The sequence below is a fragment of the Protomyctophum bolini genome, assembly GCF_963924005.1.
Source record: "Protomyctophum bolini genome assembly, chromosome: 8".
Lineage (NCBI taxonomy): Eukaryota > Metazoa > Chordata > Actinopteri > Myctophiformes > Myctophidae > Protomyctophum > Protomyctophum bolini.
In genome coordinates, this window is record NC_137869.1 from 49905006 (window position 1) to 49920659 (window position 15654).

At 41.6% G+C, this 15654-nt stretch overlaps 1 protein-coding gene across 4 annotated transcripts in view; it reads right to left on the reverse strand.

The window, feature by feature from the left end:
- ptprfa (protein tyrosine phosphatase receptor type Fa) overlaps positions 1–15654 on the reverse strand; it is a 209143-nt gene that overhangs the window by 104375 nt on the left and 89114 nt on the right. For all 4 annotated transcript variants that reach the window (XR_013964505.1, XM_080770213.1, XM_080770211.1 and 1 more), the window contains exon 6: positions 812–922. Coding sequence is in view for 3 of the 4 variants with exons in the window: in XM_080770213.1 (XP_080626339.1) it covers positions 812–922 (111 nt within the window). In the remaining variant the exon portion in view is untranslated. The remainder of the gene's footprint in view (positions 1–811; positions 923–15654) is intronic.

Here is a 15654-nt window from a genome sequence, read left to right on the forward strand (position 1 = left end):
CAGTTTTTATTTTCACAGAATCAAAGTTTTTATGGTCATGCTTCACCATGATCCTGGGATGTCTGGATTCTAGCTAGGCTTACAATAATTGATATAATTATGTTTGTAAATGTGTTTCAAATTGTGACTCGGCTTTCCACCTCGGAGGAAAGCCTGGTCTGTGTTACAAAATTGCTGTGTGAACCAGTCTGGAGCGGATGATATCGCTACGTCATGTCATCAGGCAGCATAGAATCATCCGGTACTTCCTTTTCCCTCAAACCAGAAGAATAACAATAAAAGCTCTTGTAGCGCAGCTTGTATTGAGAAAAATCGGTTTGAGGGAAAAGGAAGTTCCGGAAGATTAATGACTACAAAACAATACTACAACATGACGTAGCGATTCCTTACCATTAACAACCTATACATTTCACATTTGCATTGTCATGGGGGTTTTCATGATTCTGAATCTATTGCAAGCATTCAGTTTTGCGCGAAAAAACACTCCTTGGGCTAAAAACGGCCATCACAAATGTGATGAGGTCAGCACATTTGAGCACATTTGGGCAAGTGGCTCTGGCCGAATGGACTATAGAGGGTATGCGTGTGACATCATAATCATACCCGGAAGTTATGCGGGAAAGCCTACTGAGTGACAAAAATCGACATCCTGGCCTTGACAACCCATCCAGAAAAGTCTGATTCGCATTAAATTACTTTAAACAACATTAAATGCACTTTGTCACTCACTTTGCCACTCGATTTGACATTCACTTCATGCATGCGCATACCCTGTATTGACGCTGTAGCCTGGGTGGGCGAGGCTTCTTACCTCGCACGTAGAGGTTGGCCGGGGCCGAGTAGCGCGTCCCAGCGTGATTGGCGGCCACACACTCATACTTGCCCTGGTCCGACTCCTCGCTGTTCTCGATCTGCAGCGCCCCTAGTGGAGAGGAGGCCAAAGATGAAAGTTAGTGGTCGTCCATTTTAGCGCTCTGAACTAACAATAAAACTAACAATAACAAAATAACTAAAACGGGAATTTTATTTAAAGGACGTTAACCATTTTCAACCTAACTTTATGTATTTTATTATCCTCACTATCCTCATATTTTATCCTCACTAAAGCTCATGATAAAATGGCGCTATTTTTTTCGGGACGGGGCAGCTAAAATGAATGTGAAATAAGTGAAATATCCCTTTAATGTTAAATAAAAATAAAATCTTGAAAGTAGCAAAAGTAGCATAAACAATCTACAAGTTGTGAGCTAGTAGGTCTGCTATTTTTGCTATTTTTCAGAGCATGTTAAATCTCACCCCTGACCATATTTAAAATTAAAATAACATTAAAAACTAAACTATAATAATCTTGTTCCACATAACCGTATAACCGTAACGATGCATGTATTGTTCTAAACTTTGTTCTATGCAAGTTCATGCCGTAACTTATAATGACGACAGGGGCGAACAATATCGGAATATTGGAATCACTATAAAGTCATACAGTGCAATGTTTTCAATTAAACATAAAAGTCTGATATAATCCTTCACTGGTATATTTTTAACAATAGCCATTCCACAGAAATGTGCATTTTGGACATCTCCTAAATACAACGTTTTGATTGTCTGTCCCCACCACGGACATACTGTATGTTTACAATATATTTAAAAAAATAACATTCATATACTGCAGTTGCCGGCTGGAAACCTCAAATGTCCAAAACTGTGACTTAATTTAATTAATTTCATTAAAGTAGCAATAACAATACACAATAAACAATAAACAATAGCAGATCTACAGCTCGAAATGGGTTCTGATGAGATGCGTGTTGAGCTTGTCGATCAGCTATGTTGTTCTACTTGTGTGTGACACTGTAGTATGGAGAAGTAGGACATGCATTTTCAAAACAAAACCAAACAAGTTACATTATATTAGAGAACCAAACAAAGTGGACCGGGTTCTGTTGCTCTTCAAATGGTCTGGAAAACCATTCAGTACATGCAGCTGCCCCAGAGCAACTTACCTGTCCTCAATGCACCATTTATTGACGGACGTGCTGCGTGCATTGCTGCCATGACAGGGAAAACTAAATCACAATCCTATCACTTTATAGAACTTCAACGATTCACAGTATAAAGTTCGCTAAACGCCTTTATGGTGTTTCAACGTGAAACATGTCACGGTTTATCACGATCAGGTTTATCGAGCTGGGTTCTTATCGAGCCCACTATCAAGCATTTTCTATATTTTGTTTAATGAAGAAAGACGGGAGACAATACATTCTTAAAAGAACCAGTATCTTTTACTATAGGACCTTCAAATACAGTACTTTTCTAACAGACGGAAGGCAATTGACCTTTTTACCAATAAAATAATATTAAAGAAACTGTTTAGGTTAATATGTGTACCGCCACTTTAAAAGCGTCATTTTGTTTACCCAGACAGCGCTGGTTTGCAGGTCAATGCATCAATACACATGTAGACCGACATGTTTGTGCCATCATGGGTGATTAGATTTTCTTCTTGATCGCATCTTATCTTGATTGTTTAAACATGACGTCATGGGCCGCTATATGCTCGATAACATTCTTGATAAGCCAAAAGCATATTGACAACGGGTACTCAATAAGCTCTCTGTATACCTCCTCAACAGTATTCACGTTATAACAAGATAAAACCAAATAGCATCAAAGGTTACACATTTGTTGCCAAATCATATCTCGTTGAAACGTGACGCTTGTTATAACAAGAGAGACATTTCATGCCATTAACATGATGGGACTTTGTTTTTCCCCCCAGCACATGGCAGCAGCACTGTATACCATAGTTATCTCCATTCATGTCAAAGAAAATAACAGCATTCGTACAGTCGTTATAGGTCTCCACCTAGACTCTATTTAGACGGACGATGTGACTGTAACTCAATGCAAGGTCATTCAAATTAGCTGAAAATGGTGAAAATGCAGTTTTGAGACGACTGGTATAGACAAAAGAACAAATAAATGCATGCATATTTCAAGGAGTGCTCCTGAAATGCATCATGAAATGGATTGTTAAGAGCTGGGAACAAAAATATATAAATACGATTTATGAGAGTGAGAGTGCCCGGGGCACATCCGGAGGCAAACTGCTGCAGATGGAGGGCACCCCTACGGGTTCATTTGGTACACACTAGGCTATGGAGTTACATTTACACTCAGGCTGTTACGGTGTACATGTGGTCATCTCGCAGTGGGATGCCAGCCATCTGAGGGACTTCGTCTCTGATGTGCTTCCAGAAGTTACATGCATGCTTGCGTGCATGCGCGTGCACACGCACGCACGTGCGCACGCACGCACGCATGTGGGGTTCAGTATAGCATTATGTGAAGCATGGCTCCTCCTTATATCACATCACTGCGTAAAAGATAAAACTGCCTAACTGAAGTGTCCACAGCCTTCCTCTGAGACACAGACCAAGTAGGGAAGATCAAGGCCGATGACAGTGAAGTGACCATTTAAGGAATTTTTAAAAATATTACTAAAGAAAGAAAGAAAGAAACCAATTTTTGTTGTAGGCCTATAGTTTCTTGATTAGCCTACTTAGGCTACTATGCAGTCATGGTATTTTTAATTTATTTTTCTTTCTTCCTTCCTTTCTCTCTCTCTCTCTCTCTCTCTTTCTCTCTCTCTTTCTTTCTTTCTTTCTTTCTTTCTTTCTTTCGTAAAATGCCTTAAAAGTCATTTTTCAATTTTTTTATCTTCACAATATTCATCTGTGGAACCGAGTCAAACTACATGCCTCGAACTCCTACTGGCAGGTCCCCAGTTCAAATAGGATTATTATTGTGTGTGTGTGTGTGGGGGGGGGAGGGGTCGCGGCCTGAAAAGTTGAGAACCACTGGTGTAGAGTAGCATACATTGTCCACCACTGCACATTCCATTCTGCAGAGGTAAAATAGAAAAAATATGTCACCGTAACCTGATGGTGACAGATTATTTATTCCTGGTTGCCCGGGACGACCGAGTATAAATCTCTAGAGATGTTAGCTGAGAAATGACCTGCGGAAACCTGGCGGCAGAAACCTATATGTCAACGTTTTACTTCTTGTTTTTCCTTTTCTATTAAGTAAATACTTTTTCTCCGACTAATACTAATTATTTGTCATACTACAATGAAGCAAAAATATATGGACATACAGGGTTTCAACCCGACAGCAAACTAAATGTAATGTGCCGCTCTCGTTTCTCTCTATGGCGGAGCCGATGTGTTCCTCGTGTCACTCGTCTCGGGGACAATTTAGTGCCACCTGGCTTCTCTCGACTTTGATCAGAGAGGGACAGACCCGAAAACCGCACACGCTTGAAAGACTGCCCATGCTTGAATAAGAAGGCATCAGAGCCTATAGCGCAGCGTTAACACCTGACGTAGCATGTCATTTTCAACGGAAGCCAGCCCATGAAAGCTACTGTCACCTAATGCTACAAAAGCTATGAAAGAAAAAAGTTGAGGTGCTTCAACATTTTGTCATCCAGACTTGTTATTATAATTATTCCTTTATTTTTGTATTATTGCAGCTTAATTCAAACATGGTGTTCACCAATATACCTTAAGCTATACTTCCAAATGAGTGATTTTTGAAGAATATTGCTATATATGTTGCTTTGTAACGCACGTAAATCTGTGTAGAAAAGCGCTGTACAACTAAAGTGTATTATTTATTTGACCCACGAGTCCCTACCTTAGGAAAACAGTCAACTGCATGGGCAAACTGATCAAATATAAAAAGATGTGTGACCATTACTCCATTGTAAACTTGTCTTGTGTGGTCCCCATTTCTACTAGGACTTGGGTCATGTAGTATACATGTAGCATTCGTTTGTTTGTTTATTCCTATGTGAAAGGAGCGGTTTCGGACACAGAGGAGCCGAGGGTTCTGATTGGTCTGTGGGCGGGGCAGGATCCAAACTTTCCAATGTAAATGTCAAGTCACTTCTCTTCTTACTCAGGCTCGAATGGAAAATAATAATAATAATAAGCATAGCTAATAAGTCTGCATCCCAGGCTAGTAAAGCATCAACCAATCATAATAGTTGTTTCACCTTTTCCACTCCCCTCCTCCTGCCACACAATAGGCTCTATGCCAGGGGGGCAGTCAGACAGATATTTTGTGAAGCCACTAAGGAAATCGGGATTTCCTGAAAATTAATATAATGGCCTGTTGTGGCGCTGTCATTGGGCTCAAAAAACCCCATAGCTCCATAGAGATCCATAAATTTGGGCCCAACTTCACCTAGACTGTATTACCTTAATAAACATGGTCATGAATACTTTCTGCTTCCAGTCACTAGTTTAAAGTCTCATTTCTAATGTCATAATATTCTTTTTGGAAAATTATGGTCCCATTTATTAAAAAAATAAAGTCGCGTATGTTCTGAGGGGCGTGGCTACCGTTAAAGACATTGGGCCTGATTCTTCAACGCGTTTACGCTGATATAATGACGTGAAGCTAGCGGAAAGGCATTTACGTGGATTTCCCACATTAATTTGGAATTCATGGAAATGGCCGTGAACTTGACGCTCACGTAGGTTGGTCGGAAACTCCGTAAAATCCCACGGGACCTCTTTAGGTGGCGGACGAATTTACGGATATATTCAGAAGGCTTTAGTCTTCATGCTGAATCAATAAATAGTTCCCAAATCGCAGATAAAATATGTAGGCATGTGTCCCGACCCTAACATTGTTCAGCACATAAAAAAATGATATATAAAAGCCGAGTGCACTTGCACTTGTATGCCTATGCATGCATTCTAGAGGCAAGCTCCCATAAGGAAACTGCCCCTGCAAGCGACACCTTTTTATTTATTTATTAGGATATTTCTATAGCATGCGCGATTGCGCTGCTCACTTGACAGCCTTCTACTCGCAGTGCGTTGTGAGCTTGTAGATCGGCTCCCGTGGACTCGCGCTGCATGTTAAAAAACAAACTCACAATTATAATAAGAACATAGGCCTACACTTATCTGCATTCTGCACTGTACAAATCCAACGTTGTTTAGTGTGTGTTAGTGTTGTTTAGTGAGTCAGTTCTCTGACTGTCGGTGTGTGTGTGTGTGTGTGTGTGTGTGTGTGTGTGTGTGTGTGTGTGTGTGTGTGTGTGTGTGTGGGGCGGACAGCAGCATGCGGCCGCTGAACCGAGTCCAATCTGGGTGAAATTTACATTGGAAAATTAATATAACGGCGCGGTGAGCCCGGCAAGGACAGAACACGGCCCGGCCCGACTGTTATATCGTCTATCTATGGCATTCTATGGTTCACAGACTGACAGACATGCCGGTCTGACAGACAGACAGCAGTTACGACGAGGGCTATAAATCCACAGCGCGTGCAATTTGGCCAGTCAGTTTTAAGCCAGCTCACCTTAATTAATTATAATATGGGCAACGTTGTAGCTGTGTAGGCTATATGCTGTTTGCTATATGCATTGATCTCATCATGAGATGAATCAAGTTTGCCGTGTCCCGCGAATCATTTTAATATGACGACATCATGAAATTAATTTACATCTGATACATCGGATATCTATTTTACTTCTGCAGGCGAGTGTTCTTTCTTTTTTTTATAACCCTCACCTGATCAGGTGCATTCATCAGTAGCCTAAGGGCTTATCATTGCCGAGTTGTAATATAGCATTTGGTCGTGTGGTGAACAGTACAAATTAATATCATGTATTGATATTGATCACATGCATGGATGCCACACACAGAATAGTTTAACTCACTGGATAAACTCACTGGATTATAATTTCTTAAATTCTTCAGACAAGAGGATCCCAATTATTCACTTATGAATGTATATGCTTGTACTGTTCTTTATCGCGCAAGCCATGCCCCCCTCCCTCTCCCCCCCCTCTCTCTCTCTCTCTCTCTCTCTCTCTCTCTCTCTCTCAAAAGACGACTTTTGCATTGACATATATCCGATATTTTAAATATCGGATAGCCTATATTTTACCTCTGACTGCAAAGGTGTGAGTGCAGCACCCGCCTTGGTCCCGAACTTAATTAAATAAATTATAATTATATTGCTTCAGCAGCGGAGCACGCACCGTTGTGGACATATTAATAGAGTGCGGGCTATATTCATGCATTGACCGCGGCTGTGAAGCCGCATAGTCTGCGGCTGCAAAGCCTTTTTTCTTTTTTTGACAGACCAAACTGCTGTCTGCTGAGTCATGCTTGAAGCCTTTTATGGTGCGATATGGGGCGTGGATCAATGCAAATTAGGTTGTCGGTTGCTTTTCCGATCACTTTGCACCCACTGCATTCAGTATGACATACACCTGCGATACGCCAGCGCACCTGTGGTACACACCGCTCTCTGAATAACACGTCATCTCAACGTAGCTTGATCGGACGGATAAATACGATATCTGTTTCCGCCACAGTGTAACGGTGGCGTATTTCTTTTTAATGAATCAGGCCCTATGAACGGGATCCCCCACCCACTCGAGTCAAAATAAAAACCAACGAAGAAGAAGGGGGGAAGTCCCGCCTCGTTGTCTGGGCCAGCCAATGGCTCAAACGGATCTAGAAAGATGGCGATTTACAATTCAAGGACTGGCTTCATTTTACGTCCATATCAGACCCGGAGAACGCTTTGTCCATATTGTTTTTAGTCTATGCTCTATGCACAGCAGCCTTATTGGATATAAATTGGACGTCATCCTTACTTCCTTCACAGGTGTTGCCAACTGTGCAAATTAAGGCTCTGTTCCATTCCGGTCAGACAGAGTCAGAGTGCTGATTGTGCATGTTGGCTCACTGGAAACACTCTGCTACACCAGTGGGTCTCAAAGTGTGGGTCCAGGAACCTTCATGGTTCCAAATGGCACCTTAGGACCAAACAGTTGGTTTCATTTGTACACTCTCAGATATATGGATATTACGTTTCGCAACTGTGTCCTGTACGCACACGGAAATGAAAATTCCGCTGGCTTATGTCTATATGGGGACACAGATTTTAGAATCTGATTCTTCTTTTTGGGCCAAAATAAGCTTAATTTGCGGCTCATTTCTCTAAACGGTTACAACAAGTATGCTTTGGGTGGATTAAGTGACAATCGCGGGACCTGTTGCACAGATGATCTTTACTTCCTGATTCTCGTTTTTCGAGTGAAACTGCTTTCAGAAAAAGAATGCTTCGCCTATTAAATGACTGGATGGCGCTCTGAGCCCACCACCAGATGGCGCTGTTGGCTGTAAATTAGTTAAAAGGTTTGAGAACCACTTTACTAAACGGAACAGACCCTTTATTAGCATAAGCGACCTGTGAAGGAAGTATACTTCCTTATAAGGAAGAGGCCCAATTTCTTTCCACTATGGCTGCTCTGCATAGAGGCTTTTCCTGCTTGTAATGGAGGCGGAACCAATTCCTGCTGTCAGCCACTTCCCTGTGATGTTTTTTCTTTCACCCAAACCTTTATATTTTCCTCGCTCATCAGTCCCGAACACGGACGCACGCTTGACCACGCCAACAAGCGTGCTGCACAACACTTTGAAAGGGCCATGTCCACAGAAAGCTTTTCATAAGGAACACAATGCATGTACAGCGTGTCTTATTGATACCGGCAACGTTCAAACCGTATGTCATCTGTGTCATTAGAGATAGCTTAGCTAAAACAATGTAAACATGGACTTCTCATGGTTGAACGTTGGGCCGTAATTTGTTGGGTTTTCAGACACAATCAGGTCAAATGAGCAGCACTCAGTGGTGGAACTTAAGTAACACATTTTTTCCCCTTTTGAGCTATTTTTTACTTTACTTGAGAATTCCCAAATTCCAATACTTTTACATTTATTTTAAAACATTATTTACTAGTTTACTAGTTTTTGATTATTACAAAACATACATTAACCACTTCAACTCTATACATTTTGGCCATTTGAAAATAGCCAATCTACAACTTACAAACTCACAATATGCCGCGATGCAACACACTGTGAGCTTGTAGATCTGCTATTTTCAAAATTATTTTTATACATTTGAAAACTTGAAATGGGACATTCAGCAAGATGATTACTTTTACCTTTGGTACTTTAGGTACAATTGATGCCCATAATTTTGTACATTTAGACTACTCAAGTATTGTTTTGTTTTTTTACAATTACTGAACTCTAGGACTTATACTTGTAATAGAATATTATATTGCAGTATTGATATTTTTACAGAAGAAAACCATTTGAGTTGTTTGTTTAACATAGTTAGGTAAAGTTAGCTTAAGTTGTGGAAAATCTGCAACATAAATGCTTACCTCTAGCTTTCTTCACAGATGTGTTCATAAAGGTGTCTACTATCACAGAAAAATGTGTTCCAACCCAACTCCCTTGAGAAACTTTGTGACAACTGCTGAAAGTTGGGGTACCATTATCAACCAATATATGGCAAAAAAACATTCCAAATTTCATTATACTTTAAGTAGCATGTGACATGTCAAACTATAGGGTTTTCAAGATTCTGAATCCATTGCAAGCATTTGTTTTGAACAAAAAACACTCCTTTGCCTAAGAATGCCCATAGCCGTCGTCACAAATGTGATGAGGTCAGACATTTGGGCCCATTTGGGCAAGTGGCTATGGCCGAATTTAGCCCAAGGAGTATTTCCGTGCAAAACTCATGCTTGTAATGTATTCAGAATCATGAAAACCCCCAAGTTTGACATGTCACATGTTACTTAAAGTATAATTAAATTTGGAATTATTTGCCTTATATTGGTTGATAATGCGGTACCCCAACTTTCAGCAGCTGTCACAAAGTTTCCCAAGGGAGTTGGAACACCTTTTTCTGTGATATAGACACCTTTTTTTGCAGATTTGCTAACTTTACCTAACTAATACACCAGTCTGACAACATTTTACTACTAAAGCCCAGACCCTTATTGGCAGAATCATCTCCATTCGTCAGTGGCGTGCACAGACATTTAGAGGGGCAGGTGCTCAAGTGAAAAAAGGGGCACCTCGTGCAGCGCGTGGAACCAGCCGGTTGCCTTATAATTATAATAGTGTGAGATTTATAGATTTTGGGGTATAAATCATATATTAGAAGCTTTTCATCAATAATTGATCAATGCCACCATGGTCCACATACTGTACAGTGTACACAGTATACAAACAAAAAAAGTGCACATTTCTGTCCAGAGGGCAAAGGGCAGGTGCTATAGCACCACCTAGTGTCTATCTGTGCACGCCACTGACATTCGTAGGCTAAGCCTATATGGAATGTTACCAAAATTACATTACACCAGTTGACATCACTATATCTAATATGCGTTTGCATTATGCAGTTTAGCGTCTTCGACCTGCCCAGAAAGAATGCCAAAGTAGTGACATGACGTGACGTCGGCAGGTCAGAGAAGACTGCTGCATAGTCTAAAAATCACACTTGTGTGAAGTGAGGCGCGGAGCGAGGGCTTTATATCAGCTAGATGACGGTTTATGTTGAACAATAAAAAGTCCATAGACTTGGCTGACATAATTGACAAACCAATTTATTTTCAAGCTAGTTCGAAATAGAGTCAACACAAATATTATTGGATACATCAAATGACATAATCTAATAAAATTAATGTCACACTTCCATATAGGTTCTTCTTTACAATGGGGAGATTCCCGCCCCCAAAATGGACGCACTTGCCGGTCTGGTATATGGAAATAAACGACAGGTCCTAGCTACCTAAAAAGTTAAATAAAATAAAAAGTATTTGTATGGAAATGGCCCCCAACAGTGTCACTGCTAGTGCGAGCACAGCATCAGGAGAGAAGAAGAGGAGCAGTGTGAGGAGGACAAGGAGGAGGATGGGTGAGGTGAGGTGAGGTGATGGCGGAGATGTGATGATGTGATATAGTGTATAGGTAATCAAGCGGAATAATGGCGTGATTTGGCCATTTTGCCTATAGCATTCTTACCTCGGATTGGCGTACCACCTGGTTTGGTAATTAGAGTGCAAATAAGATTAGAGAGAGGGGCATTATTAGTCCATGGACGAGAGAGAGAGAGAGAGAGAGAGAGAGAGAGAGAGAGAGAGAGAGAGAGAGAGAGAGAGAGAGAGAGAGAGAGAGAGAGAGGGGGGGGGGGGGAGAGGGGGGAGAGAGAGGGAGAGAGAGGGGGAGAGAGGGGGAGAGGAGAGGAGAGGAGAGGAGAGGAGAGGAGAGGAGAGGAGAGGAGAGGAGAGGAGAGGAGAGGAGAGGAGAGGGTACAACAGTGATGCTATGCTAACCAGCAGTGAACAATGACCACGTTCACTTGAATAGTTACTGGACTGTTTTTGTCTATACTTTGCTTTATTGGAAGCTGATGACTTTCACACCCCACCACATTTCAAAGACAGGAACAAACAAATTATACTTAATTGTTATGCTTGTTTTTTAACTCATGGATTAAGCAGTTAATACAGCATCAAAATATTTCAATCTTTCGTGTCAAAGAAAGATTCTTCTCTTCTGGGGTTGCTAAATCATTTCAGATGGGATTCCATGGACAGATACTGTACATATCAACGTGGGGGGGGGGGGGGGGGGGGGGGGGTGGGTCCTTGACACGAAAAGGTTTGAGCACCACTGCTGTGGATACAGAAATCACTGTCTCCTCGAGGCACGTCCCAATGGGAGGAGACACCCCCCCCCCCCCCCCCCCGCGCGCGCGGTTAAAGATTAATTGTCGGGAAAACGTGGGGTTCCCTTCTCGAGTAGCAGAGGGACAGGTACCTGTGCTGGACGTACCTGGACAGTACACGCACCAGTGGCTGGGAACCTGTGGTCTAGCACATTGCGAAACGGGGATACACTATTGGGCCCCATTTACACTGGCAGACATATCTAGCCTGAATCAGATCTGTGCCACATGGAGATCGAAATCCGACTGGTTTAAATGAGTCCAACATGTCACATGACTCATTTAAACGAATCAGATTCCAATCTGGATGTGGCTCAGATCTGATTCAGGCTGGATTTGGCTGCCAGTGTAAATGGGGCCAATTGACTCCCTTGCTCTGGCTGATACCAAGAATAAACCTCTCAGAAGTATACTTATAAATACCGATATACACAAAAGTTTTTGTGTTTTGTATTTATTATTGTATTTGATTATTGCAAGTGTGGTTGCACCTCTTACCGTTTATATTCTATAGTGATAGTGTGGTGTCATGTGAAGCACAGCGACAGTGGCAACAGTGTGTGAAGGGTGACCAAAAGCTTCACTTTTTATTTCAGTCCATAAATATGCTATGCTATTGCCAAATCATCATTAATATTAGTCGTTATTTAAAGAAACAAACAAAAAAATATTGAATTTGATCCTGCTCCTTGCTGCGAACGAGCCAAGCTGCCCACGATGTGCTCTGATTGGCTAGAAGGAGCTACTAAAAGATAAAAGCTGGAGTAGGCTACGGGAGAAATAAAGCACGCAAAGCTATTTTTGAGCTTTTAAAAGCATGCTTGCGTGCGTGCGTGCGTGTGTGCGAGCGTGCAACAGTGACACTTGGTGGTCAACAAGCGCTATTTCCGTGCTTGGACACACGTACACACATAGGGACACACATTGCTGTCTATAGAAGCGGTTAGCAGTTAGCACCACTCAAAAAGACGGTACACATAGAGATAACATCGAAATGAGAAAGAGCATCCTTATTTCAGATAAGTTGGTGAGGTGTGAACGAGGCTTTACTGTTTTCATACAGCATCCGGATTAGCATCAACACAGGGCCAAATTACTTCTCGCAAATGCATCGAGAGTCTACAAACTAATTTATATAATTATTTCTGTTACACTTATCTACACTTGGTTTAGATATCTCATTGGGACAGGACATGCTTACATTTTATTGATTAATTTGAAAGCAAAGTCCATGCAGCCATCTGTATGTGATATAATTAATATTATACCAGTGGTTCCCAAACATTTTCATGTCAAGGACCCCCAAATTGACACTAATTAGCCTGCGGACGCCAGAGACCCACCATAAGAGAAGATTTTTATGGCTCTAGCAGTGATTCTCAACCCGTTTAAATTCAAGGACCCTCAGTTTGACACGCATATTAGTCTACGGACCCCCATGTAATGGCATTTCTATCTCTGGGACCCCCGATTTATATTGTAAAATGTTAATTTAACTCTGAGAGTGTACACATGGAACCAAATGTACCCGTCAGGGTCCATTTGGTTCCAAACCATAATTTCCTTACTTTCTTCACAGGTGTTAGCAATAATGATACTGAGTATTGTATTTTTGAGGGGTGCTAGCTCCTCCAACATCTGGCTTTTGAAATGATGTCATATGACAGCCAAGTAAGTCTGTTCTAATGTTTGTTTAGAGCCCTTTACACAAACATTTCCAGGCCCTCCTCACTTTTGACACTTATTGGCCTTATTTCAAATGCAGTGACAGTAGCAGAATTACAAGCCTACTGGGGTCGAGTACTTTGTCACCATTGTGTCTATAAGCTGCACAGTTTCGGTCAAAAACAAAGTGGAGTTGCCCCCTGAATGCACACGCACGCAGTTATGTTTGTAAACAGGAAATCCATCCTTTAGAGTATACCTTCTTACAGTGCATTCTTAATGTAACACTAAACCCGGAACCTGCTACTGAGATTAGCAGGTCTATGTGGAAAACATTCAGTAGCCTAAAGCCAGAGGGGGTAGAAAGCTCAAGTACATAGTGCTGCTGGGAGGAAATGGAACACTGACCCTGCTGAAAAGCCTGGATAGAAATGAATAGGCCCTGGATGAGATCTGTGCATTTAACCACTCAACAAAACCCTAACAAACCTTACTTACATTCAGCAAAAAGAGAAAGCCGATCTACAAGCTCACAAAAAGAGGTTTGGTTCGGTGTAGAGCAGTGGTTTTCAACCCTTTTCATATCAAGGCCCATTATTCATTCAGAATTTGAGCCACAGACCACCATTTGATGACATTTCGCCTCTCAGACCCAAAATGTTTTGTTGGATAACATGTCCACAATTCCATGCTGTATAAATGTTGGTATACTACAGAGATAACAGTTCTCAAAATAACAATTCTGTAGACTTATTGTAAATTAACTGATGCAGAATGTTACCAATAAATTAACTTTTGAGAGTGTTTTACGCTCTCAAGAGTTAAAAATCTAAGGGTCCATTTGGTTACCAACTCTTCCATCATTTAGCTGGAGACCACCTGGAACCCCCACAAGGACCACTGGTGGTCCCCGGACCACTGGTTGAAAACCTTTGGCGTACAGGGGGAAAAAGCAGCAGAACACAGTAAGTGTTGAGAGTTTATGTGGTTAAGCCATTTAGACCTGAGTCCGATTCTACATCATTCCTTCTAAATCAGTGGTTCTCAAACGTTCTTTGTTCCAAGGACCCGATATGTATTTGGCCACCGACGCCCCATCTAGAAATGTTTTTTGTGGCAGGGACCCCCAGAAGAGAAGATTTGTGTTAAAACGTGCAAACTCCATTAAAAAACGTAAAAGTAATATACCGTAGTAAAGTAAAGTAAAGTAAAGTAAAGTAAAGTAAAGGAAAGGAAAGAAAGAAAGAAAGAACGAACGACCTGTCACCTGCAAGTTCACATGGCATATGATTTCATTGATTTGTCGTGTGCTTGTATGTTGGCTATTTAAACATGGAATCATAAATCAGGCTTAAAATAATGTTGTCTTTGTTGCAAATGTTTAGTTCTGAACTAGGCTTTTGAATCTAACGCGTTTGTCTCGCAAATGCAGATGCAGAAAAACGTCCGTCCGAATGCATGCATGAATGCTTCAACTTCTATAGCCTGCCTGGTGGCACATGGTTTCAAAGGAAAACGCCACGAGGCTGTGTCGACTTTGTGAACGGTCCAAACGGTGGACACAGTGCTTGGGAAAATGACATTTTGGCGGCGTGTCACATGGAGTTACACACACAGCAGGTTTTCTGACCCAAATGACGATGCTAAGTCCCAGGGACGTGCACAGAGAGTGTTAGAGAGGCAGGGGCTGAAATCCCGTAAGAGGGCACTTTTGGACAAAAATAGCGATGGATTTCTAAACAAATTTGTTCAACACAAAATACTGTGTTCAAGTTCAGGAGACTTCGGGGGAAAAAATCTATTCTCCTGAATGCTGCCTTCCGTATGGCATGGAAAGGAGTGGCATTTGCATTTCTTTCACCATGTAGTAAATGCTGCATTTGTGGTCTGGAAAGGGCGGTTGTTTTACAGACGGGTTAAAGGGCAGGGGCTGAAGCCCCCTTTGATGTCTATGTGTGCACATCCCTGCTAAGACCCATGAAAATGATACACTCATCTGTCAGAAGGGGGAAAACATGAGGCAGGGGTCATTTCACCTTCAAAGTGTCAGCATGACGGCTCAAATATTGGAAACGGCAGCACAGCAAAATTAATCTCTCAGCCTGCGTGCGTGCGTGCGTTTGTCTTGTTTGTATTACAATACTTGCGAGGACCAGATGTCCCCACAAGTATAGAAAAATAATCAACGTTGTGACGACCTGGCTTTTTAGAGATGATTTTTTTAGATACCTATAACACTTTCAGTTTGGGGTTAGGGTTACATTTAGAGGTTAATTGGGTTTGGAATTCGAGTCAAAGATGATTCATCTTGAGTCATGCTCAGAGAAAGAGCTGATCACAGCGTGACACGCTTGTAGATCT